Genomic DNA, 27,798 nt, shown 5'->3' with positions numbered 1-27,798 from the left:
TTTTTATTTTTCTTCAATTTCAATGGCTATTTTTATTTCTTTGACTAATTCTTCTGCCACGTACTTCCAGTGCTACATTAAAATAGAACCACTGACAATGGGCACAATATAGTTTTGTATTGGCGTCTGAATTTGATGGAGCAAACACCTTTTCAATTTTTCATACACTGATTTTACAAGGTAAAGATCTTTTGTTTGGCCCTCAGGGTGATGAGATACCCTCTGAATTAGTAGTGAAGAGGGGTTGTAGCTTGGTCACAAGGTTGCTGGGTCTGCACTAGGGTTCACCTTTAGCTGGCTTGTTAGAGGGGGTTGGGGAGTTGTAATTTTCATTTTAGTTTTGGACAGACTAAATATCCTTCAGGACTTTGCTCTGTAGGGCAGACACTAGGGCATGTTTTTGCAGTCAGGTCTGCATATGGTGGGCCTTGTATCAAGATGCGGATAAGTATGGCTTTCAGTGAGTACCAGAGAGCATTTCCTCTGTGTGGTAACTGTGTGGGTTTCTATATAGGCAGAACTGACCTTAAGCTGTGGCTCACGTAACTAAAACTGAGTCACTGAACCACTTCAGGGACCATAGTAAAGGCCAAGGTCTGCAGGCCTGTCTACATGGCTGTAAATGGGCCCCTTCCTCCAGGTCTCTGGAATGGCAGGACCTCTGCCAGACTGTGGCTGGGAGGAGTTTGGCATGATTACAGAGTAAGTTCAGAACTCTCAGTGTATAGTAAGGTGTGAGGACCACTTGAAGGCTTTGCCACATTCTTCATATTTCTAGGATTTTTCCCCAGTATGAATTATCTCATGTCTACTAAAGCTTGAGGGTGAAATAAAGATTTTGCCACATTTATCACACTTGTATGGTTTGTTCTCTCCAGAATGAATTTTCTTATGTGAAAAAAGGGTTGCAGAACGGTTAAAAGCTTCACCACATTCTCTACATCTATACGGTTTCTCTCCAGTATGAAGTATCTTATGTGTAGTAAGGTGTGCAGATAGGTGAAAAGCTTTGCCACATTCTTCACATGTGTAAGGTTTCTTTCCAGTATGAATTTTCTTATGTGTAGTAAGGGTTGAAGACTGGTTAAAAGCTTTGCCACATTCTTCACATTTGTAGGTTTTCTCTGCAGTATGAATTTTCTTATGTTTACTAAGGACTGAGGAGCGCTTGAAGACTCTGCCACATTCTTCACATTTGTAGGGTTTCTCTCCAGTATGAATTATCTTATGTGTACTAAGTGCTGAGGAGTACTTGAAGGCTTTGCCACATTCTTCACATTTGTAGGGTTTCTCTCCAGTATGACTTCTCTTATGTGAACTAAGGACAGAGGAGTACTTAAAGGCTTTGCCACATTCTTCACATTTGTAGGGCTTCTCTCCAGTATGAATTATCTTATGTCTAGTTAGGACTGAGGACCAAACGAAGGCTTTGCCACATTCTTCACATTTGTAGTGTTTCTTTCCCATATGAATTATCTCATGTTTACTAAGGGTTGAGGATGCAATAAAGGCTTTGCCACATTTATTACACTTGTATGGTTTCTCTCCAGTATGAATTCTCTTATGTGTAGTAAGGGTACAGGAGTACTTAAAGGCTTTGCCACATTCTTCACAAACATAGGGCTTCTCTCCAGTATGAATTTTCTTATGTTTAGTAAGTGTTGAGGACTGGTTAAAAGCTTTGCCACATTCTTCACATTTGTAGGGTTTCTCTCCAGTATGAATAATCTTATGTGTACTAAGGTATGAGGACTGCTTGAAGGTTTTGCCACATTCTTCACATTTGTAGCGTTTCTCTTCAGTATGACTTTTCTTATGTGTAGCAAGGACAGAGGAGTACTTAAAGGCTTTGCCACATTCTTCACATTTGTAGGGTTTCTCTCCACTATGAATTATCTTATGTCTAGTAAGGATTGAGGACTGGAAGAAGGCTTTGCCACATTCTTCACATTTGTAGGGTTTCTTTCCCGTATGAATGATCTCATGTTTACTAAGGGTTGAGGATGTAATAAAGGCTTTGCCACATTTATCACATTTGTATGGTTTCTCTCCAGTATGAATTCTCTTATGTGTAGTAAGGATTGAGGATCGGTTAAAGGCTTTGCCACATTCTTCACATTTGTAGGGTTTCTTTCCTGTATGAATGATCTCATGTTTACTAAGGGTTGAGGATGCAATAAAGGCTTTGTCACATTTATCACACTTGTATGGTTTCTCTCCAGTATGAATTCTCTTATGTGTAGTAAGGGTAGAGGAGTACTTAAAGGCTTTGCCACATTCTTCACAAATGTAGGGTTTCTCTCCAGTATGAATTCTCTTATGTCTAGTAAGGGTTGAGAACAGGTTAAAAGCTTTGCCACATTCTATGCATTTGAAAGGTTTTTTTTCAGTATGTCTTATCTTATGTCTGTTTGAATTTGAAAATTTATGAAAGACTTTCCCATATTTATCACATTGAAACATTTTGCTCTGGGTAGTTGTACAACATTGGTTAGGTCCATTATAACCTCCTGTGTGCACCTTACACTCATCCATACTTTCACGCCATTTTATTAACTGTACATTTCCATGTCCACGTTTTTCATATCTTCTCGGTATCATTTTTTGGAAAGAATCTTTCATGTTCTGCTCTGGCCAAAGGTCTTGGGCAAAATGAGAACACATAACTGAAAGAAACAATAAAAACACATTGCTTCAATTGCTAGACTCAGATAAATATACTTTACAAACCTAACCTATAAAATGATACAAACTACATAAGTAAGATGACATTGCAAAATACCTCAAGCTGTAATTTCTTCCTGCACATATAAATGTAACAAAAACATACTAACCAAAATGGCACAAGGTAACTGGTAAAGGAGGTAAATTTAACTCCATCTCAAAAACAATTGAAAAAGAAATAACTAATATTTTGAAGATGTCTTTACTGCTCAATTTACAGATTTAATGCAATGTTTTTCAAATGGCTAATTGCATTTTCAAAGAAATAAAAACAGCAAATTTAAAAGTATATGGAATCCAAACCTACAATAAAGTACCCAGCAATCTTCAAAAACAGGAACAACGTTAGAGGCATTACCATTTCTGATTTCAAAACACATCAAAAGCTACAGAATTAAAATAATTTGGTGAGTTTAAAGCTGAAAAAGTAGACTAATAAAACAGAATGCAGCACATATATTAACTTTCACATAATTATTACAGCTTTGTTACTGAAAGCCAATAAATAAAAGTAATCCAAATTTGTGTCACCAAATTATTCAGTAGACACAAAAATACAGGAATATCACTCAGTTTTCAAAAAGTAGAAAATATTGTAACAACTATTAAGATAAATATTGATGACACTATGCAAAATAAAATGACCGTCACAAAAAGACAGAGATTGGATGAGATATATAAAGCAATTATACTCTCAGAAACAGAAAACAGAGTGGTGTTTGAAAAGAACCACAAAATACAAAGAATTGGTAGTTGTTTCATGTGTACTGAGATTTAGTTTTGCAAGATAAAAACACTCTAGTGATATGTTGCATAACAATGTCAATATAATTAATAAGACCAAACTGAGTATTTGGAAATACATATATATATATTTTGAGATGGAGTCTCACTCTGTCTCCCAGGCTGGAGTGCCTCCTGGGTTCTAGTGATTCCCCTGCCTCAGCCTACTGAGTAGCTGGTACTACAGGCATGGGCCACCATGCCTGGCTAATTTTTTGTATTTTAGTAGAGACGGGATTTCACCATGTTGGCCAGATGGTCTTGATCTCCTGACCTCGGGATCCACCCACCTCAGCCTCCCAAAGTGCTGGGATAACAGGCGTGAGCCTGTAGATACACTATGTAAAATAATTTTAATATCAATAACAAACTGGAAAATATAGAGGCATAGTTTTTTTATTCAATTGAAGTTGTTATGAGATTAAAATATATTGTTTTAACTTTAAGATGTATGTAATCTCCAGTTTTTGAGATAATTACAAAGATACTATTTGTAGAAAGTATGCAAAAGAAAGTAAAATATAATCAAAGCATGCCGGTACAGAATTAAATGGAAATTAGGTAAGTAAAATAGGAAATGAGAAAAATATAACTACTAGAAACACACAAAACAATAACAATATTAGTGGTAATAACAACTTCATTTCTTTAACCAATCATTTTAAATATAGATTACTTAATAAAATGAAATGTAATCACAGGACTTTGGAAGGTCAAGGTGGGCTGATCACTTGATCCCAAAAGTTCAAGATCATTCTGGGCAAAGTGGCAAACCTCTGTCTCTACAAAAAAATACAAACAAGCTGGCTGACAGAGTGAGACACTATCTAAAAAATAAATGAGGCTGGGTGCGGTGGCTCATGCTTAATCCTAACACTTTCGGAGGCTGAGGCAGGCAGATCACCTGAATTCAGGAGTTCAAGACGAGCCTGGTCATCATGGTGAAACCCCATCTCTACTAAAAATACAAAAAATCAGCTGGGCATGGTGGCATGCACCTGTAATCCCAGCTACTCAGGATTACATGCCTGCTTTTTGAAAGCTGAGGCAGGAGAATCACGAAACTGGGAGGTGAAGGTTGCAGTGAGCTGACATCATGCCATTGCACTCCAGCCTGGGCAACAAGAGTGAAACTCCATCTCAAAAACAAACCAAATAAAATAAATAAATACAAATATAAATATATATATAAATTATATAAAGAAAAAGATATAGAATGCCTGAATTTTTTTTAAAAAGCATACAGTATGCTGCCTACAAGAGACTTACTTTAGCATTGAGTCAAATAGGCTGAAAGTAACAGAATGAAAAAAATGTATATTCCATGAAAATAGTAACCACAATTGAGTAAGGTGGTCATAATTATATCAGACACAATATGCTTTCAGTCAAGTACTTCTACAAGACAAAAATTGATATTATATGATGTTAAAGTGAGTTGATTTAGCAGAAATCTATAATTATAGTATTTATCTATCTATATGTATATGTGTATATAACATCAGGGCTCCAAAATATATAAAGCAAATATTGATAAAAGTGAAGCAAGATATACATAGCAACATAATAATTGTAGACATCAAGACCCAGTTTGCAATAATAGAAAATTCAGATAAAAAATAACAACCAGAAAACTTAGACAACATTATAGACTATATTGATTATTTTGCATATAGAGAAATACTTAACAGTGCATAATTTATTTTAAAAAAATGGTTTATTTGGCTCACAGCTTGGCAGAGTATATAAGTGCGTGCCAGCATCTGCTTCTGGTGAGGATTTCAGAAAGCTTAAAATGAAGGTAGAAGGTAAAGAGTAACTGGACATATTATGTAGTAAGAGACAGCGCAAGTGTGAGGTGAAGGAGCCACGTTATTTTAATGAACCAGCTCTTATTTGAATTCATAGAGTGTAAACTTTTTGGTTACAGAGAGGATGTACCAAGCCATTCATGAGAAATTTGCCCCCGTGACCTAAACATGTCCCACCAGGTCCCACAGCCAACACTGAGGATTTATATTGCAGCATGAGGTTTGGACAACATGGACATCCAAACCATATTATAGACCAACTAGGCTTCACAGAAACACACAAAACTCTCCAGTGAAAACCAAGATAATACACAATATTCTTATTTGCATCTGGCATATTCTGTTAGGACATATAACAAGTTTTATTTAATTTAAAAATACTGGCTGGGTGCCAAGGCTCTTGCCCATATTCCTAACACTTTGGGAGATCCATTGGTGTCAAAAGTTTGAGATCAGCCTGGGCAACATAGTGAAATCCTAACACTACAAACAAGCAAACAATTAGCCAGACATGGTAGTGCGTGTCTACAGTCCTACCTACTCAAAAAACTGAGGTGAAAGAATAATCACTTGAGCCCAGGAGGCTGAGGCTACAGTAAGCTAAAATTCTGCCACTGCACTGCAGCCTGGGTGACGGTAAGATCTTGTCTCAAACCAACAACAAATCAATTTAAAAACACCAAAATTATGCACTGGGTATTTACTAATAAAACCTGAATAAAACTAGGAATTAAAAGCAAAAGTCAAACTGGCAAATTCAACAATATGTGAATATGAAACACACCCTCTTCAACATATTCTTGCTCAGGGGGCAAAAAAATTCATTTTTCAAAGATATCAATACAACCTTCAGTTATAAGCTACAGTAACATAAACAATATGATACTGAGACAAAGATAAACAGATGAAAGAACAGAGCTCAGAAATGAACCATTTTGTATATGATCAAATGATTTTCCACAAAGTTGCCATGTTTACAAAATAGAGAAAAATAATCTCTTTAAAAAACGAGGTCAAAAACTGATTATCAACACTGATAAAGTTGGCTTATTTTCTTGAATGATACAAAAACATATTTTAAATAAACTACTTAGACATAAAAATACATAAATGGAAAAAAGTATTTATAAATCTATATCCAAAATAGGTAACACAGGCCAGGTGCAGTTTCTTACGCCTGTCATCCTAGCACTTTGGGAGGGTAAGGTGGGCAGATACATGAGGTCAGAAGTTCGAGACCAGCCTGGCCAACATGTAAAACACCATCTCTACTAAAAACACAAAAATTAACTTGGCGATGTGGTATGCACTTGTAATCCCAGCTACTTGGGAGGCTGAGGTAGGAGAATTGCTTAAACCAGAAGGCAGAGGTTGCAGAGAGCTGAGATTGCACCACTGCACTTTAGCCTGGGTAGCAAAGCAAACCCATGTTTATTGTAACCAGTATTCACAAAAGCCAACAGGCTGAAGCACCCTAGATATCTCTTGATTTATAAACATATTAAAAAATGTAACATATACATACAATGGAATATTATTCCACCTTAAAGAGAATAATCGCCGGGCGCGGTGGCTCACGCCTGTAATCCCAGCACTTTGGGAGGCCGAGACGGGCGGATCACGAAGTCAGGAGATCGAGACCATCCTGGCTAACACGGTGAAACCCCGTCTCTACTAAAAAATACAAAAAACTAGCCGGGCGAGGTGGCGGGTGCCTGTAGTCCCAGCTACTCGGGAGGCTGAGGCAGGAGAATGGCGTGAACCCGGGAGGCGGAGCTTGCAGTGAGCTGAGATCCGGCCACCGCACTCCAGCCTGGGTGACAGAGTGAGACTCCGTCTCAAAAAAAAAAAAAAAAAAAAGAATAATCTTGTCACCTTTTTGATGAACTTTGTGAATATTATGTCACCTGAATTAAACCAGTAACAAAATTATGGATACTATATGATTCCACTTATATATCTTAAGTAGTCAAAACAATAAAAACAGAAAGTAGAAGGTTTGTCTGTCAAGGTATGGAGAGAGGGTAAAATGAGCAGTTGTTACTTAATGGGTATTGAATTTAAGTTTTACAAGATGTAAAGTTTCTAGAAGTCTTTTGCATAACAATGTGAATATACTTAACATGCCTGAAATGAACAGGTTTTTTTGAGACAGGGTCTCACTCTGTCCCCAAGCTGGAGTGTAGTGGCACAATTTTGACTCCCTGCAATCTCCCTAGTAGCTGGGACCACAGTTGCACACCACCATGCCTGCCTATTATTAAATTTTTTTCATAGAGAGCGGTCTCCATGTTGCCCAGGCTGGTCTCAAACTTTTGGGCTCCAGGGATCCTCTTGGCTTGACCTCCCAAAATCCTGGGATTACACATCAGTGCCACAATCACACCTGGCCCTGAAATACACACTTCAATAAATTTAAGATGGCAAATTTTATTTTATGTGTTTTTAAAACAATGTCTTTAAAGAAAAACTGAAAAAAAATACAGAATTGTAAGTCTTTTTGAAAATTACCTTCAAATCACAAAAGCGTTTCTTTCACAAAAAGAAATATATATTCATCATTAAACACATAGTGAAAATAAGACTATCTCCATGACTACTCAGACAAGATAAAACTACCATGGAAGGCCGGGTGCGGTGGCTCAAGCCTGTAATCCCAGCACTTTGGGAGGCCGAGACGGGCGGATCACAAGGTCAGGAGATCGAGACCATCCTGGCTAATCCGGTGAAACCCCGTCTCTACTAAAAATACAAAAAACTAGCCGGGCGAGGTGGCGGGCGCCTGTAGTCCCAGCTACTCGGGAGGCTGAGGCAGGAGAATGGCGTAAACCCGGGAGGCAGAGCTTGCAGTGAGCTGAGATCCAGCCACTGCACTCCAGCCCGGGCGACAGAGCGAGACTCCGTCTCAAAAAAAAAAAAAAAATACAAAAAACTAGCCGGGCGAGGTGGCGGGCGCCTGTAGTCCCAGCTACTCGGGAGGCTGAGGCAGGAGAATGGCATAAACCTGGGAGACAGAGCTTGCAGTGCGCTGAGATCCGGCCACTGTACTCCAGCCTGGGTGACAGAGCGAGACTCCGTCTCAAAAAAAAAAAAAAAAAAAAAGATAAAATAGAGGAAGAAAAATCTTATTTAATGTATCATTAAAAAAATTTCTGAGAAAAAAATTAAGGAGATCAAAAATCTTTATAATAAAAAAATTGATATACAAATAATTTAAAAATATTTTCTGTCTGTAGCTTGAAAGAATAAGTATTATTAAAGTGTCATCCAAAGTAATCTACAGATTCAGTAAACTTCCTATCAAAATTGCAGTGGTATTTTTTTCACAGTAATGGAAAATACAATTCTAAACCTTACATGAAACTACAATAAAGTGTGAATAGCCAAAGCAATCTTAAGGAAAAAGAACAAAGCAGAAACATATCATATGTATAATTGCAAATTATATTTTAAAACTATATAGTAATAAAAATGTAATGGACTATAAAGAAAAATGAACAAAAAAATGCAACAGAAACTACTACTCTCACACATTTCAGACCCGATGCAAAAATAGAACTAAAAAGTAGTTTTAGTTTCTCAAAATCATGCAGATATTTTTGTGTCCCCAAAACAATGGAAAAGCAGCCAGCTTGTGCAATCTCTTATATGCCATGAAGAGGACTTTGGCTCTCACTGTGAACTTGAAGAAAGCTCACCAAATGAAAAGTAGAATCCTTAGAGAATTTAAAAGCATAAGACAGAAGATGTTCCTTTGTGACACCAAAATTAAAAAACAAAACAAAAACAAAAAACAACTGCCCAGGAACTATTTCCTTTGGAACACAGCTTCCCGAATCACATTTTAAGGACTGGCTTTCTCTTTGACCTTGGGACCTCTTACTGTGTTGTCTGTTGTATTCATTTTCACTCGCACCTACCTGGGGGCTTGGCTACCATCTCATGTCTCTTCATAGTCAAAGGTTTTTTTCCTTGCTCCAGACGGGTGATCAAGTCTGGCTTAGAGACAACAATACCTGTTTTATTAAGAATAAATAACATGAATCTTGCTGATATTCTTCAATTACAAGCTAGTAATGTGCTCAGCAAAGACGATGTGATAAAATATTCTAGTAAATTAATACCAAAATACAAATGTATAACAGAAATTTATAGATATTTAAACAATACTTCCTATTTACAGGGTGCAGTGGCTCATGCCTGTAATCCTAGCACTTTGGGAGGCCAAAGCGGGTGGAACACAAGGTCAGGGGGAGGCCAAGGCGGGCGGATCATGAAGTCAGGAGTTGGAGACCAGCCTGGGAAACATGGTGAAACCCCATCTCTACTAAAAATACAAAACTCAGCCAAGCATGGTAACGCATGCCTGTAGTCCCAGCTACTCGGGAGACTGAGGCAGGAGAATTGCTTGAACCCAGGAGTTGGAGGTTGCAGTAAGCCAAGATCACGCCACTGCACTCCAGCCTGGGCAACAGAGCAAGACTCCATCTCAAAAATATAAATAAAAAAAGGAAAAAGAAAATACTTCCAATTTGTAGGTTTCTTAATTTTAGTACCTGGTACTACGGAATCAAAAATTGGTGGTGGCATTTAGATTTTCAGGTGGGGGCTGCAATATTTTATGTCAGTAAATTTTTGTAATTACCACTAATTTAGAGTGAAAAATACAGCTCAACTCAGGAATGTGGAAAGATTGGATTAAGATGAAACATCAGTTTATGGAAACTTGAAGAGGTTTCAGGAATGTGGAAACCTCTCAACTCAACTGAGGAATGTGGAAAGATTGGATTAAGACGAAACACCTTGAAGAAAAAATTTTTTTTCTCGAGACATAATCTTGCTCTGTCGTCCAGGCGGAGTGCAATGGCACAATCTCGGCTCACAGCAACCTCCGCATCCTGGGTTCCAGCAATTCTCCTGCCTCACCCTCCGAAGTAGCTGGGATTACAGCCGCGTGCCACCATGCATGGCTAATTTTTTGTATTTTTAGTAGAGATGGGGTTTGACCATGTTGGCCAGGCTGGTCTCAAACTCCTGGCCTCAGGCAATCCCCCCACCCAAGCCTCCCAAAGTGCTGGGATTACAGGCCAGAAGCACTGAAGATACTCTTTTCTAAATGAACAAATTCTGAAGATTTTCTGGAAAAAATGGATCTGAAACTCCTTTACGTAAAGAATAAATTGCTAAAAAACATTCTACAAAAAAAGAGAAAACCTTTCGGGTATATTATGAATTATGTATTAAAGTTATCCTCACCAAGGAAGACCAGGTTACTGTAGTTCTCTAACATCACATTCTTATATAGATTTCGCTGTGCAGTGTCCAGGCAATGCCACTCCTCCAGAGAAAATTCTATGGCCACGTCTCTAAATTGCAATGGTCCCTGAAACACAAACACAGACACACATTTTTACCAAGTGGCCATGGGCAGAATTTTTATTTTGACCTAAGGTGAAATTAGAGAGCAAAGAGAAGTGGTTCTGACTTACAGGACTAAAATTATCCAATAAAATAATTTTCAACACAGAAATATTCTCTAACGTATTCTCTGAGAAAAAAAGGGCAGCATAAGATCCATAACATCAGTTCATATATGATATTTTTCTAGATAATAAAGTATAAAATTAAGGGCATGAACATGTACATTTTTGAGTGCTATATTTACATCATACAGAATGAGATGTGAATATTTTTCATATGGAGAAGACATGCTGAGTTAGAAGGCACCGCTCAAATTTTAATATGTACAATAAGCTGAAGACCTTGTTATGCGGGGTTTTTTCCCCAGAAGACCTGGAATGAAGTCTGATTTTTTGAATTTGTAACAAGCTCACCAATAATGTCAATGTTTTTGGCTCAAGAAGGATATTTTGTCAAAAATCCAGTAAGTGGAAGAGCCTGTGTTTTTCCAAGTTTTTCTGGCCTGTAAACAAAGATAACAGCCTTCATTTTCCATAGAAAATTATGTAGGAAAAAAAAGAAAAAAGGACAACTGCCAGATTAAATGTGATGGTTTATGCAAATCTGCTGCATAAGGATGCTTAACAATGAAGAGAAAAAATAATTAACTATAGTGGAAAAAATCTGTGAGAGAGCTACTTCACCAAGTGACTCATTAACCATTAACTGCACTAGGACAAATTTTTATGATGTGTTAATGCTCACAGAAGAACACAGCATCACTATTGAAATATTCCTCCCAAATAACAAATTATAATCTGAATTTAACCATAAAGAAACATCAGTTTTATGCAAACTTCAAAATACTATTAACTCCTACGTTCTGTAATTTTTAGTAGTCATTTTAAGTAGGCTTCATTTAGCACCCTAGAGAGCAGTTATCTCCTAATAATTTTTTTTCAGAACTTTCTGGGTAATAAATTCCACCCTATTTAAATAAGCATTTTCTGAATCCTGTTCTGCATAGAGCTAATGGAACACATAAATGGAGGCTTTTACTTTACCATCTTTACCAAGGACCACAATTTTCCCCAATATAAATCTTGAGTATCCACATCTTTCCATGTTCAACAACCACAAAGGGAATATTTTTAATATTGTGGATCATAAATTCTTGCTGATAATTCTGCATGGCATGTAAGAAGCTATTGCATACAGAATGTACAGAAGTCTGTGGGATATATAAAAGAAATATTTTTTAAAGACCCTTGACTATCATAGGAATTTTAAGAAGTAATTAAATCAAACTCAGGGAGGAAAAACACAAGTAGAGAAGTAAAGGTTTGTGAGTACTAAACGCAAGGCAGTCCAGGAGGAAGAGTGGACACAGCTCTTCATCTGACACGTTTACCTGAAGAAAAGCCATTTTTTTTCTTTCTCCTCCTTCTCTGGAGTTTCTTCTCAGATGAGATTCTCTGTACAAATTACACCCGCATCTCGAGAATATGTCTTTAAAAGTGTACCACATGTTTACCTGCTAGCATGACATCATCTAGCAGAAAAAGACAGAAAAGGCCACCCATTTCTGTCCTTTAAAACAGAAGAAATTCAGGAACAATGAGCTGCTCCATGAAGATGCAAATATAAGTTTCTCCTTTCCTGTCCTCAGGTGCCCTCCCATGCCAGACACCAGCAATTTTTGCTACAGTAATGGAAACATGCACCACAATGACCTGCCCCTACCAAACCCAAATAGAATAGGCCCTGTGACCACCCTCTAGTGCAAAGGTGGAACTTAACTCTCATGAATGTATTTTGAAGCCTGGGCACAAGAGATTTCTGCATATCAGCCATGTGATCCTAATGAGAAACCTGGGCTGATAAACACTAAGCTAAGCATTGCCTCTAAAGCTTTAACGAGCTTATAAATCACTTGATAATTGTGGCCGCACATTCTGTAATGTGATTCTGCAGGTTTGAAAAGGGTTTATGAATGAGTGTTTTAAACAAGTCCCCTGTCAATGCTGATGTTGCTTCCCCTTGGCTCATTATTAGCATTGGTTAGAGAAAGCATGAACAGCACAGGGTCCCTTACACTTAGCACTCTTGCCGTAACCAAATACTTCTAGTACAAATAAGGACAGCCCATTTCCATTTAAAAGTTTTATATTTTTTCCTGGCTCTTTAAAATTCACAGAGGAGGCCGGGCGCGGTGGCTCAAGCCTGTAATCCCAGCACTTTGGGAGGCCGAGACGGGCGGATCACAAGGTCAGGAGATCGAGACCATCCTGGCTAACACGTCTCTACTAAAAAATACAAAAAAAAACTAGCCAGGCAAGGTGGCGAGCGCCTATAGTCCCAGCTACTCAGGAGGCTGAGGCAGGAGAATGGCGTGAACCCGAAAGGCGGAGCTTGCAGTGAGCTGAGATCCGGCCACTGCACTCCAGAGCGAGACTCCGTCTCAAAAAAAAAAAAAAAAAAAAAATTTACAGAGGAAACAGAAGGCAGCAATATCTGAATAAGTCTGTATTTAAAAAACAACATGTACACATGTACTAATGCAATGTTTATTAAGTAGGCACTATGTGCTCAACAGTATGAATCAGAGCACTGTGCTGGGCATAACACATTATGTTATTTAATTCTCTTAACACTCTGGGAACTAGTACTAAGGGTTTCATAATTTTCAGGATTTAGATAAAGGGCCCAGCATTTTTATTTTTTCTTCTGTTTCTCTGTCATCAAATTTTTTAAAAAATTGTATAGAATAAAAGCTAAATATAGACAGATGAAAGAGATATAGAAAGGAAGAGTTTAATGTAATATAGAGAAAATTTCATTCTGTTTATATTTACTTTTTTTGACTTGTGGAGCAACTACTGGATCCGCAGGAATAGAAAACAAGTTGCTAAATAGAATGTCTCTGCACTAGTTTTAATAAAAATTTAAAAACAAAGACCATACAATACATACTTTATTTTTCCCATTTATCTGCTTTTGAATTTCAGGAAATTGTGAGCACCAGCTCTAGAAAGGGAGCAGGATTCAGCAGCCAAAACTCCGATCTCTTCTAATTAGTTCTGTGAGGCAATACTCCAGGGTAGGTTCAGACCTAACTAAGGCCTCCAAAAAGGATGAATCTGAACATGTCTGGGGCAGGGTGGGAACCCTTTGTATAATTCTGTTCTCTATGCAACTAGGGTACTTCCAGTTTTGTCTTGTTTCTAAGCTTACCTAAAAGAAACTTAAATCCCAGAGTTTCTGTAGTGTTTATCTTTTCTAGTCACTGCCCTGACAACTGTATACTATATACTAATATGCAATTTAAACAAATCCCTTAAGGTTTTCTAGGGTAATTCTATTAGAAAATAAAACTATCTACAGTTAGCAAGGTAATAGAAATAGAAAATATATGGCCGAGAGCAATGGCTCACGCTTGTAATCTCAAGACTTTGGGAGGCTGAGGCGGGTACGGAACGAGGTCAGCAATTAAAGACCAGCCTGATCAAGATGATGAAACCCAGCCTCTAGTAAAAATACAAAAATTAGCTGGGCGCAGTGGCAGGCACCTGTAATCCCAGCTACTCGGGAGGCTGAGGAAGGAAAGTCACTTGAACCTGGGCGGCAGAGTTTGCAGTGAGCCGAGATCGTGCCACTGCACTCCAGACTGGGTGACAGAGTGAAACATCATCTCAAAAAAAATAATAATAATTTATAACAATTCTTTTATTCATAAATCTCCCTTCAGGTGTAGACATCAGAAGTCACAACAATATAAAGAAAGTGGTCTAAATAAAGCCCAAGATTTTTTGACACATCTATTTATTATACCAACCATATGATGCATAATTCAATTATTTATCCAGTTGCTAGTCTAGACTAAAAGTTTCTGGACTGCAGGAAATATGACTGCTTCATGTATTTTTTTAATGCCCATATGAAGTGGAAGTAACTAGTTTATCTATCTGGGTCTCCAGATCTTCTCCTTATTATCCAAGTACCAGGAAACTGGAGAAACTCATCTGGATACCAACCAAAGACACCTCTTGTATAAGGGAATGAACAAACACAGAATGACTCATTTCTCTTACACTGAGACAGAAGCAGAATTAACCACTCTTGTCAGCCTGACACAATTCTGCTCTGGAAATCCTCAAATGTCTCAAAGACAACTAGATGATTGTGAGAGAATTCCCAGTGACCTGGGCCTCATGGCCCAATGATAACCCAGGCTGGAGAGACTCAGGCTGACTCTAAATAGAAAATAGAACTGCCCTGGTAGAGCTCCAGAACATGGACCACCCATTCTGATTTGCTAGCTCTTGGGTAAGAGAAAGAGCAAAAATACTCTACTCTAGTATTACATTTTACAGCTAAATATAATTGTGGTCATGACTTTGGATACTTTGTGGCCTCGCTCTCTCCCTCCTAAGATGCTTATTTACACTTACAGATTCTGCCATCAGATTCTATTTTCTCCTGGAGACCCTCATAAAACTGTAGTAGACCAATGAACAAGATGTGAAAAATCTCAAAGAGCCACACTCCCACATGCGGGCTGTAAGACGCCTATGTTTTGGCCGGGCGCGGTGGCTCAAGCCTGTAATCCCAGCACTTTGGGAGGCCGAGACGGGCGGATCACGAGGTCAGGAGATCAAGACCAGCCTGGCTAACACGGTGAAACCCCGTCTCTACTAAAAAAATACAAAAAATTAGCCGGGCGAGGTGGCGGGCGCCTGTAGTCCCAGCTACTCAGCAGGCTGAGGCAGGAGAATGGCGTGAACCCGGGAGGCGGAGCTTGCAGTGAGCTGAGATCAGGCCACTGCACTCCAGCCTGGGCGACAGAGCGAGACTCCGTCTCAAAAAAAAAAAAAAAAAAAAAAAAAAAAAAAAGATGCCTATGTTTACATTTCACAATGCAGAAAATGACTTTTGTTCATTTTCTGTACATTCTCAATCCAAATTCCGGTCCTTTCCCATAAATCCCAGGCAGAAGCCAGACCTTATCTGCAGATTCCAGGTAGGATCCACCTGGCTCTGCATCTTTTGGTGTTACAGCAAGTGGAGTACAATCAAAGAAGAGATCCCCCTCATAGAGGCTACTCTCGCACATTCTAAATGATAAGTCTACATTTTTTTAAAAAGCTGATAGAACATGAATATAAGTATACAGTTTACTTGGGTCAAGCTTAAGGATTATAACCTGGGAGCAAAGATTCAAGTTGCCTGGAATCTACATTTTGATTACCATCAGTTACAAGATGATTTGTAAGGACAACAAGACAGGGACAGAGAGTGGGCTGATACAGAGTCGATTGTCAGGAATTTTTATTTATTTACAGAACATCGATTATTGATTACATATATATCATTATGGTTTAGGGTATGGGATATAGTGTCTAATGTGGCATTATTAGTTTAATTTATAGTTACCTGTGGCAATCGTGAACAGTTTCAAGAGATGAATACATAGTTCAAAGGGGGGGGAGAAAGACATAACGGTACCTTTTTTTTCTTTTTTTTTTTGAGACTGAGTCTCGCTCTGTTGCCCAGACTGGAGTGCAATGGTGCAATCTCAGCTCACTGCAAGCTCCGCCTGCCGGGTTCATGCCATTCTCCTGCCTCAGCCTCCCGAGTAGCTGGGATGACAGATGCCCACCATCACACCCGGTTAATTTTTTGTATTTTTAGTAGAGATGGGGTTTCACTGTGTTACCCAGGATAGTCTCAATCTCCTGACCTCATGATCCACATGCCTCGGCCTCCCAAAGTGTTGGAATTACAGGTGTGAGCCACTGCGCCCGGCCAGTACTTTCATTTTAATGTCTCTCTGAGTTTGATAACCAAAAGGACTTGCATTTTTTAGATAAACTTTTTTTTCCTCAAATCTCAAGACCTGGATTCAAACTCTGGAGCTTCAAGTTTAGGGCCTGAATGGCTGGAGTAGCCACAGCTGTTTACCTGTAGATTTGTGAGCATTTAGCAAGAGGAGGAAGGGGAAAGTGGAGATTCTCATGTCTACATGTCTATTCAGTGCACACATGTTACTCTGATTGGGTTTCTGGGCTCTGTAGTTTCTGAATCAGTTTCAAATCTGAAGATACAAGAGTCACTGAAAAATGTAAAATGATTAATTGCTGCTCTGTGAAGTTTGTAGAAATTGGGTCTAGCCTCTCTAGAAGTGACAGTAGAGGACTATCAATACCAAATAGGCAGAGACAAAATTCCACGTGCATATTTAAGGGACAGCATTCACTTTGCTGCACAAGTGTGAATTGACTCAAAGTCTGAGAGGGAAATGTGTTTATATCATGTCTGGTAATTCTAGACACTGTGTGGAAACAATAGTTAAAAGAAAAATTTTCTCTATTTTCAGAGAAACTCCACAATAATAGAGCAGAAAGAAAATGGTTTTATTACACAATTAATCTTGAATGTGACACACATCATCGTCAATCTGCTTATAAAAGACTGCAAAGTCAGAAAGATGGTCATCATAATTAGTCCACAAGTAGAAGAATTTCCAGCACCATGTCATACATAGTTCATCATAAATTCACCTGGAGATTGAAGAGGTCATCTGTGTATGCTAGTTGCTTATATTCAATGACAAATAAACTTTTCACATATTCATGAAAGCGGGTAGTTTAGTAGCTTGAAGCCAGGTGTCTGCTGAAGCTAGCCTTTCACTCTGCTACAAAAATGGCTGAATAGTGTTCTATCTTTTTGGCTATTTCCATTTTAGACCAGTGGCTCTGTACTCCCTGGCACTGGGCTACAGCACTCCTGCTTGCTTTCTCCTGAGTGCTACTGTCCTCTCTTTACCACTACCATCTGCCACTGAGGGACAGCCCAGAGCACAGCTCTCATTTTATGTGAACCCCATTTGCCACAACAGCATTCTAGTGTCACATCAGAGAGTGATGTCTGAGCTGCAGGAGAGCCTGCAGGTGTCGTGGATAGAATATCACCTTAACAATAATCAGAATGTGAGCAGTGTTTCAGCCCCAGTTTCTACGTATAATGGCGACATGAAAAAATACTTCTGAATGGCGCAGGCAAAAATACTTCTGAATTTTCAGCATGAGTCCAGATAGAGATAGCTCCAAAAGTTCTCACTGTGACAGCCCATGTCATTCAGACACCGTGGGATACTAATAGGTTTCTGAAACAGACACCCAAAGCATTAGAGAGAAAACCAGATCTCCATCTGAGCAAGATTTTGAGAGAAAAAAGTTAAAAAGATCTTAAGAAAAAGCTCAGGTTAGATATAAGATTGATCATCAGCCAGAAAATATTCCCCTAAAAGCAATTTCTTTCTAAACACCCAAAGTGCACAGCTACTCTCAGTATGAGAAACATGAGCATTATGAAGAAAGAGGGCATATTTTCTTTTTTTTTTTTTTTTTTTTGTTTTTTTTTTTTTGTTTGTTTGTTTTTTTTGAGGCGGAGTCTCGCTCTGTCGCCCAGGCTGGAGTGCAGTGGCCGGATCTCGGCTCACTGCAAGCTCCGCCTCCCGGATTTAGGCCATTCTCCTGCCTCAGCCTCCTGAGTAGCTGGGACTACAGGCGCCCGCCACCTCGCCCGGCTAGTTTTTTGTATTTTTTAGTAGAGACGGGGTTTCACTGTGTTAGCCAGGATGGTCTCGATCTCCTGACCTCGTGATCCGCCCGTCTCGGCCTCCCAAAGTGCTGGGATTACAGGCTTGAGCCACCGCGCCCGGCCAAGAGGGCATATTTTCAAAAAAATTTTATAAAGTTTCTTTTCCATCTCTGCTGCTGTCTCATTTTCTAGCCATTGAATGGGGATTCCATATGGAAATCATCTGTCAACTTCCAACACTTTCTGATGAAGAAATAGAATCTGACCGTGTTCATATAGTGGAATATATTAGATCTTGCAACATAGTTAACTGAAGAACTATTATGGTTTTTAGTGGCCACATCACACGTCTTTATTTGTCCTATAAGAGCAGCATTCCAATTTAGTGAAATAAAAGATACTAAAATTGTGTTTACTCATAATTATCCCTATTGAATAAAGTAATAAACATGTCAAACTAATATCTGCTCTAACAGTTTGGTAGTAAATTTTCTTTGGATATTAGATATAAATAAGTATGAATATTTTAATGTACTAGTAGTAATGTATGTAGCATTTTAAAAAATTGCAACTAAACTTCAGTTAAAACACTTTCTATTTCAAAAGTATAAATAACAATATTAAAATAACCATTTAAGTGATTTATTCAAAGTAAGTATTGCGGCTTTATATTCATACTATTGTTTACTGTTTATGGCTCACGCCTGTAATTCCAGCACGTTGGAAGGCTGTGGCAGGTGATCACCTGAGGTCAGGAGTTCAAGATCAAGCTGGTGAACATGGTAAGACCCCATCTCTGCTAAAAATACGAAAGCTTAGCCAGGTGTGGTGATGCATGTAATCCCAGTTATTTGGGAGGCTGAAGCAGGAGAATCACTTGAACCCGGGAGGGAGCAGTTGTAGTGAGCTGAGATCATGCCACTACACTCCAGCCTGGGCAAAAGAGTGAGAGTCCGTCTCAAAAAAAAAAGAAAATACTGTTTAATTTACATGAATGCAGGTTGTCTGCAAACACTACACATAACTATGCTAATTGTTCTGAAGTAATAAATAGAAAGCAAGCTACAACTACAGACTCCACTGTTCAGTTTACGCACTGAATTGTTCTTGCTTTTGCAGTATACAAAGCACTTCAGTCTGCAAATATTGGATAATTAACTTGATAATCAGGTTTCTGTCAATGGAACTTAGTATCTTTTAGTCTTTATCATTCGGTATTGCTATATTTAATCCTATTCTTGTGCTAAGCTTCTGTGTGCTCTTAAAATGAGCTTTTATCTAAACAAATCTGTGTCTACTTTAAAGGACTAAAACTGGAAAAAATAAACTTTTCAGAAGCCAAAACAAAGCAATAAATCTGAAGTACTAGATAAAGACAATCTGGGGTCAGAAAAAATTACAAAAAGTTCATTTAGCTGTTAATATGATTTACATATATTTTCTTAAAAGCAGAGGAAAACATCTACATATAATCTGAAACCCTGAAGAAAAGAGAGAATAGTAAAATATTCTTTTGGAACTTTTTAAAGAATTTTTGAACTCTTAGACACCTGAATTTTGCACAATAGATGCACTTGAAAGAATGTTTATGGGGGAAAAAGCAGAAGAGAGAAGGTGTTATAAAAAATCCATGAGTGCACAAGACCAGTGCAACAGAATAGAGAGCCCAGAAATAATGCCGCCGTCCTACAACCATCAGATTTTTGCCAAAGCTAACAAGAGAAATGTGGGAAGAGTTATTTATTTCATAAATGGTGCTGAAATAACTACTTAGCACTACGTAGAAGACTGAAACTGGACCCCTTCATTACACTATATACAAAAATCAATTCAAAACAAATTAAACACTTAAATGAAAAACTTAAAATTATAAGAAACCCCGCAAGATAACTAGGAAATACCATTCTAGACACAGAAATTGGCAAAGACTTCATGAGGAAGCTACGAAAAGCAACTGCAACAAAAGCAAAAATTGACAAATGGGACCTATTTAAACTAAAGAAGTTTTCACAGCAAAGGAAACTGAGTAAACAGAAAATCTACCGAATAAAAGAAAATATTTACAAACTTTGCCTCTGACAAAGGTCTAATATCCAGAATTTATTAAGAACTTAAACAGGCCGGGCGCGGTGGCTCAAGCCTGTAATCCCAGCACTTTGGGAGGCCGAGGCGGGCGGATCACGAGGTCAGGAGATCGAGACCATCTGGCTAACACGGTGAAACCCCGTCTCTACTAAAAAATACAAAAAACTAGCCGGGCGAGGTGGCCGGCGCCTGTAGTCCCAGCTACTCGGGAGGCTGAGGCAGGAGAATGGCGTAAACCCGGGAGGCGGAGCTTGCAGTGAGCTGAGATCCGGCCACTGCACTCCAGCCGGGGTGACAGAGCGAGACTCCGTCTCAAAAAAAAAAAAAAAAAAAAAAAAGAACTTAAACAATTTTACAAGAAAAAACCAAACAACCCCATTAAAAAGTAAACAAAAAAACACAAACAAATGCTTTTCAAAAGCAGGCATACATGTGACTAACAAGCATATGAAAAAAAGTTCATCACTAATCATTAGAGAAATTAAAGAAAAACCACAATGAGATACCACCTCACACCAGTCAGAATGGCTATTTTTAAAAAGTCAAAAAATAACAGATGCCGGCAAGGTTGCAGAGAAAGGAGATGCTTATACTCTCCTGGTGGGAGTGTAAATTAGTTCAACAACTATAAAAAGCAGTGTGGCGATTCCTCACAGAACTAAAAACAGAATTATCATTTGACTTAGGAACCTTATAATTGGGTATATATCCAAACAAATATAAATTATTATAAAGACACATCCACATGCATGTTCACTGCAGCACTATTCAAAACAGCAAAGACATGGACAGGCCATATATGCCTATCAATGGTAGAATGGATAAAGAAAATATGGTATGGTCAGATGCGGTGGCTCATACCTGTAAACCCAGCACTTTGGGAGGCAGAGACTGAGGTTGGTGGATCGCCTGAGCTTAGAAGTTTGAGACCAGCCTGGCAACACGGCAAAATTCTGTCTCCACAGAAAATAAAAAAAAAAAAAAGAAAGAAAGAAAAGAAAAATTGGCCAGGTGTGGTTATGCATACATGTAGTTTCAGCTACTTGGGAGGATGAGGTAGGAGAGAATTCCTTGAGCCTGGGAGGTTGAGGCTAAAGTAAGCCAATATTATGCCATGGCACTCGAGCCTGGGCCATAAGTGAGACCTTGTCTCCAAAAATAAAGTAAAAGATTCAGTAAAAACAAAATATGGTACATAAATATCATGGAATACTCTGTGGCCATTAAAAAAAGATCATGTTCTTTGCAATAACATTGATGAAGCTGGAGGCCATTATTCTTAGAAAACTAATGCAGAAACAGAAAACCAAATGCATGTTGTTATTTACAAGTAAGAACTAAATAATAAGAACACATAAACACAAAGAGAAAACAACAGACACTGAGGCCTAGTTGAGGGTGGAGGGTGGGAGGAGTAAGAGGATCAGAAAAGATACCTGTTTGGTGCTATGTTTAGTACCTCAGTGAAAAAATAATCTGCACGCCAAATCCCAGTAATATAATTTTAGCTGTATAACAAACCCACATGTGCACCACAAACCAAAAATAAAAGCTAAAAGAAAAAAAATAAATCCCTGAGTGGGAGAGAGCGCAATGTAGGTGAAAGGACTGATTTTTGCTACAGAGAGTGACCCAGGTAGGGCTGTACTGATTTATTTCTGTGTGAATACAGGAAGATGAGATTATGAACAGGTGGTCCAGATCCTAGGTTGGTGGAGAAAACAGGTTGCTGCTGCAGATTCAGTGTCTGGGGGTTGGGATATGCCAGGGGACTTGTAGACACTTGTGGGTTCTTCACAAAACACAGATCAAAAATGCCACAGTGAAGCTCCTTTTCTCTAAGTTTTCAGTCATCTGTCACCCTGGGAGAAGACATGGAATTGCAGGACAATGGGCAGTGTGACGGCCTGTGTACAGGAGAGCAGAGCCTCCCATTCCCAAACACCCAGAGTTTTTTTCCAGGCCAGACCTCCGTTATATCTTTTTTCTGGCACCAAATCTGTAGTTTGATGAACATCAAACAATTCTCCAACACCAACTCATTGTCTAACATTGGAATTCTGACACTACCCAGAGTCAGCACAGACCCTGATTCAGGGCTTGGTTCCACAACACTGTCCTCACTGCAGACGCCAGCAACAAACCCCATGGGCCCATCTACGCTTCTGAGCTACTGTTTAAAAATTGGGGTCTATCACCTCAGTGAAATTCAGTAATTTGGTAGAGCTACTCACAGAACTCAGCAAAACACTGTAGTTATGTTTACTGGTTTCATATATAAGATGCAGCCCAGGAAAAGCCAAAAGGAAGAAATGCATAGAACAAAGAAAAGAGATGGGGAAAGATGAAACACATAGATAATCCTGGAAAATATTTGTGATTAATAAAATTCTCCGGCCGGGCACGGTGGCTCATGCCTGTAATCCCAGCACTTTGGGAGGCCGAGGTGGGTGGATCATAAGGTCAGGAGTTCTAGACCAGCCTGGCCAACACTGTGAAACCCCATCTCTACTAAAAATACAAAAATTAGCCGGGCGTGGTGGCGGGCTCCTGTAATCCCAGCTACTTAGGAGACTGAGGCAGGAGAATCGCTTGAACCCGGGAGGCGGAGGTTGCAGTGAGCCAAGATCGTGCCACTGCACTCCAGCCTGGGCGACAGAGCAAAAATCCGCCTCAAAAAAAAAAAATAATAAAAATAAAAATAAAATTCTCCATCGTTTGTGTGTTCCAGAAATAGTTTATAGAAAGAAATACTCTTCCCCTTACGACTTAGATATTGCTCTTTTCTCACCTATCACACAGCCAGACACACACTCTGCACATTTCCTCCTATTTCTCATTTTAAAATATCAGCTGAATTTGTCTTCAGTGGTCAAAATAAAATATTTCTTTTTTTTTTTTTTTGAGCCAGAATCTCGCTCTGTTGCCCAGGCTGGAGTGCAGGGGCACAATCTCGGCTCACTGCAACCTCTGTCTGCAGGGTTCAAGCAATTCTCCTGCCTCTGCCTCCCAAGTTTCTAGGATTACAGGCACCCGCCACCACACTCGGCTAGTTTTTGTATTTGTAGTAGACACAGGGTTCTACCATGTTGGCCAGGCTGGTCTCGAACTCCTGACCTCAGATGATCCACCTGCCTCTGCCTCCCAAAGTGCCTAGATTACAGGTGTGAACCACGGCCTGTGCCTGGTCTGAAGTAAAATTTTTTTTGTTTTCTTGTTTGTTTGTTTTGAGACAGAGTCTCGCTCTGTCTCCAGGATGGAGTGCCCTGGCTTGATCTCGCTCACCGCAACCTCTGCTTCTCGGGTTCTAGCAATTCTCCTGCCTCAGCCTCCTGAGTACCTGGGAATACAGGTGCGGGCCACCACACCTGTATTTTTAGTAGCGACAGAGTTTCACCACGTTGGCCAGGATGGTATCAATCTCCTGACCTAGTGACCTGCCCGTCTTGGCCTCCCAAAGTGCTGGGATTACGGCATAAACCACTGGGCCAGGCATAAAATAAAATATTTCTTAATCAAACTTTACTTAAGTTTATCTCTCTCCCTCAGGCTCCTGAACTTTGAGCTACCCTCACTCTGAGTCAACATACATCCCATTTTACATCTCTCCTAAGAACGTGATTTCAGGGTAAGACATTCTCTGATGTAAAATCTGACTTTTTCACCCTCCATGTGCTATTCTCCTCCCACCTCCTTTCTAATCTTATTTGCTCCTCCCTAGGGAGAAAAGCCCTTTTCTGCCTACATTTTTGCAAGCCATAAAGATCTTATAGTTAGTTGGTACTTCCTCCTGCTGTAATACTTTTTTGAAATTCATTTTTAACATAAATTTAACGTTTTTATTTTACAAAGTCTAAAATGTTCCTCAAAACAATAACAACTTCATCATCAGTAAGATCCTCCCAAAGGCCAGGCATGGTGGCTCATGGCTGTAATCCGAGCACTTTGGGAGCCCGAGGCGAGTGGATCACGAGGTCAGGATTGATCATCCTGGCTAACACAGTGAAACCCCGTCTCTACTAAAAAAATATTTTTAAAAATTAGCTGGGCGTGGTGGTGGGTGCCTGTAGTTCCAGCTACTCGGGAGGCTGAGGTAGGAGAATGGCGTGAACCCGGGAGGCGGAGCTTGCAGTGAGCTTACTCCAGCCTGGGCGACAGGGGACGTCTCAAAAAAAAAAAAAAAAAAAAAAAAAAAAAGAGCCTTCCAGTTTCCTTTCATCTTAACCTTAACTGCATCTGCTTGTGGGGCCCCAGCTTTTTAGGCTCTGTAGCTTCTCTCAGAATAACACGTCTGTAATCCCAGCACTTCAGGAGGCCAAGGCAGGCAGATCACCTGAGGTCGGGAGCTCGAGACCAACCTGACCAACATGGAGAAAACCCGTCTCTACTAAAAATACAAAATTACCCAGGCATGATGGTGCATGCCTGTAATCCCAGCTACTTGAGAGGCTGAGGCAGGAGAATCGCTTGAACCCAGGAGGCGGAGGTTTCAGTGAGCCATGGTCACGCCATTGCACTCCACCTGGGCGACAAGAGCAAAACGCAAAACTCTGTCCCCAAAAAAAAAAAAAAAAAAAAAAACCCTCCTGTTTCAGGCTTAATATTAGCCTTAGCTTGGAGTCACCAGGTTCAAGCTTTAATTGTCATGTCAGAGTTATTCAGTTGGTTTTTGAAACTCAGTGTTTGAAAAATCCGTGAAATTACTTAAACACAGTTTTACATAAGGGAAGGCCATTTTAAGATGTCTTTTTTTTTTTTTAGACGGAGTCTCACTCTGTCACCAAGGCTGGAGTACAATGGCAAGATATAAGCTCACTGCACCCCGCCTCCCAGGTTCAAGCCAGTCTAGTGCCTCAGCCTCCCAAGTAGCTGGAATTACTAAAGGCGCCTGCCACCAACTCCGGCTAATTTTTGTATTTTTAGTAGAGACGGGGTTTCACCATGTTGGCCAGGCTGGCCTACAACGCCTGACTTTGTGATCCACCCGCCACGGCCTCACAAAGTGCTAGGATTACAGGCATGAGCCACCGCGCTGGGCCAGGAAGGCGTATTTAACCCTAACGCTGTTCCTATTTTTGTGTCCTTCCCATATAGGCTGCGGTCGGACTGCACAATCTAAGCTGATCCCGGTTGGGCTAGATACAAACTTTTTCCAAATAGGATAAACGCGCGATGTTTTGAGAAAAGGAGAAGGCGGAAGAAGAGGTAGGGTTGATTTACAATTTTTACAACTTATGACCAGGAAGTTAAGTCTTTGAGGAGGAGCTTAGTTTGTCCTAACAACTCCTTACCTCAAGTGATCCGCCTGCCTCGGCCTCCCAAAGTGCTGGGATTACCGGAATGAGCCACCGCGCCCAGCCCCATAAATTTTTAATAGAAAAGAGAAACTGTGAACCCAAGGCACTAAAGCTCTTCCCATTCGTGAACCCGCACTCCGAGTCAGGATTCTCCCCTGACGACTCTTCCCGTGTTCCCTGCACAATCTGGGAGAGAAGCGGCGCTGCGGGGGCAGAGCTGCCCAGAGAGGGCTCGAGGCCAGGGCACAGTCACCGCGCAGTGAAGAGACAGGACGCCTGGGGGCTGGGCTGTCAGCGCAGCCGCCATCTTTTGGCTGAAGGGAACCGAGGCCCAGCTGGGCAAGAAGAACTCGGGGCGCAAACTGTGGAGCTGACTAAGGGGATACCTGAGTCCCGCCACCGTCACTTTCCACCGGTTCCAACCAGCCCCTGCCCTTCGCTTGGGATGTCCGACCGGCACTCTCACCATTTCTAGGCTTCCAGGGGTCCTGGTGTCTCAGCTGTGGATCTCACAATACCTGCAGATCACAGGGCCACAGAGGCTGGGCCTCTAGGAGTACAGGACACAGAGCAGTAAACAGGATACGAGGAGCTCCGGCTGCACCCAGAGACAAAGGACCCGCCAAACCAGAAGCCGCCCTGTTCGCTCCGGCTGCGTGCCTGATTGGACGTTTCTAGCCCAGCGTCCCTGATTGGATAATGCTTAAGGCCCCGACCCCTCAGGCCCTGAGTGACAGAAGACGTGATCAGATGCGGGGCTGTTCGCTCAGGCTGCGTGCCTGATTGGACGTTTCCAGCCCAGCGTCCCTGATTGGATAATGCTTAATGCTCCGCCCCCTCAGGCCCTGAGTGACAGAAGATGTGATCAGATGCTGGGCTGAGTGAAGAAAAGTAACAGCATAAGTTGCAGCCTTTTCAACAGGGCTTCCTCCCTGAGCTGAGCCACGTCCACCTCAGAGCATGGGAAAATTCTCTCTTTTTTACTCTCTCTTTTTGAATGTTATTGAGACGGTGAACAGAAGTATTTTGTTGTCATATTAATAATACTGTTGGAAGTAAAATATACGGTGGCGCAAAGTGAAACCAGTACTCAGGCAAAAGTTTTTTTAGTAAGGCAATTTACTTCTGCAGAAGATTTTTATTTGCGTTAATCACGATTCGCAAGAGCACCCTGAACAAAGGAGGGAAAGGGTTTATTTTTTTAACGTAAAGTCTCTACCTCTGTGTTACTGCCCCATGGGCTGGGGTTGGACCGCACAATCTAAACTGACCCAATTGGCTATTTGTAAATGTTTTTCCAAATAAGGAAGGGAAGGGGCATGTATAAGTCACAGTGCTAGGACTTTTGGTTCTGAAGGGTGGAAAGGGTGCAGAGTGAGTAATCAAGGGAACAGATGTGAGTTATTGATTAGAGCTGATGGGAAGCAAGGTTGTTACAGTAACTAGGGGTAAGGAGGCATGGAGAACAAGAAAGTTGAGTCTGAGAACAAAGAACAAGGAAGTTAACAGACTAAACCTTTGAAGAGGAATTTTATTGTATTTTACAATTTCCCCCTTTTAATTTTTATAATTAAAAAAAAAAAAAAAGGCCGGGCGCGGTGGCTCAAGCCTGTAATCCCAGCACTTTGGGAGGCCGAGACGGGCGGATCACGAGGTCAGGAAATCGAGACCATCCTGGCTAACACGGTGAAACCTCGTCTCTACTAAAAAATACAAAAAACTAGCCAGGCGCGGTGGCGGGCGCCTGTAGGCCCAGCTACTTCGGAGGCTGAGGCAGGAGAATGACGTGAACCCGGGAGGCGGAGCTTGCAGTGAGCTGAGATCCGGCCACTGCACTCACTCCAGCCTGGGCGACAGAGCGAGACTCCGTCTCAAAAAAAAAAAAAAAAAAAGAGAAGAATCGAGGCTATGATTTTTTTTTGTTTACTGAACCACCTCTCTAGCCATTCTGAAAACGTGTTATTGACCCCAGAATTTTTAGTTAATTCATTGGATAAAGTGGTAAGTTCGTGTAAGGCCCTTGTTATGTCCCCATTGGGGGCAGTATTGTTTGGGATGAAGGTACAACATGGAGTTTTAATCATAACACAGGCCGG

The 27,798-nt window shown here is 40.3% G+C and overlaps 1 protein-coding gene across 3 annotated transcripts; it reads right to left on the bottom strand.

Moving 5' to 3' along the window:
• On the bottom strand, window positions 1-26,314 carry LOC102126491 (uncharacterized). 3 transcript variants are annotated; one of them, XM_074026577.1, is made up of 4 exons: window positions 26,089-26,314; window positions 10,575-10,701; window positions 9,239-9,334; window positions 1-2,666 (listed from the first exon to the last, which is right to left on the bottom strand). In XM_074026577.1, the coding sequence occupies exons 2-4, from the start codon at window positions 10,606-10,608 to the stop codon at window positions 775-777; spliced, it is 2,022 nt and encodes a 673-aa protein (XP_073882678.1). In that variant the 5' UTR covers window positions 10,609-10,701; window positions 26,089-26,314; the 3' UTR covers window positions 1-774. The 3 variants fall into 3 exon arrangements, with proteins under 3 accessions (XP_073882678.1, XP_005588627.3, XP_073882677.1); XM_005588570.5 differs by having other exon boundaries at window positions 26,169-26,314; XM_074026576.1 differs by having other exon boundaries at window positions 9,239-9,313; window positions 26,169-26,314.
• Window positions 26,315-27,798: the final 1,484 nt, after the last annotated feature.

The sequence above is a fragment of the Macaca fascicularis genome, chromosome 19 (genome assembly GCF_037993035.2).
Source record: "Macaca fascicularis isolate 582-1 chromosome 19, T2T-MFA8v1.1".
Taxonomy (NCBI): domain Eukaryota; kingdom Metazoa; phylum Chordata; class Mammalia; order Primates; family Cercopithecidae; genus Macaca; species Macaca fascicularis.
The sequence above is the reverse complement of the archived record's forward strand: the minus strand, read 5'-3'. Positions and strand labels throughout refer to the sequence as shown.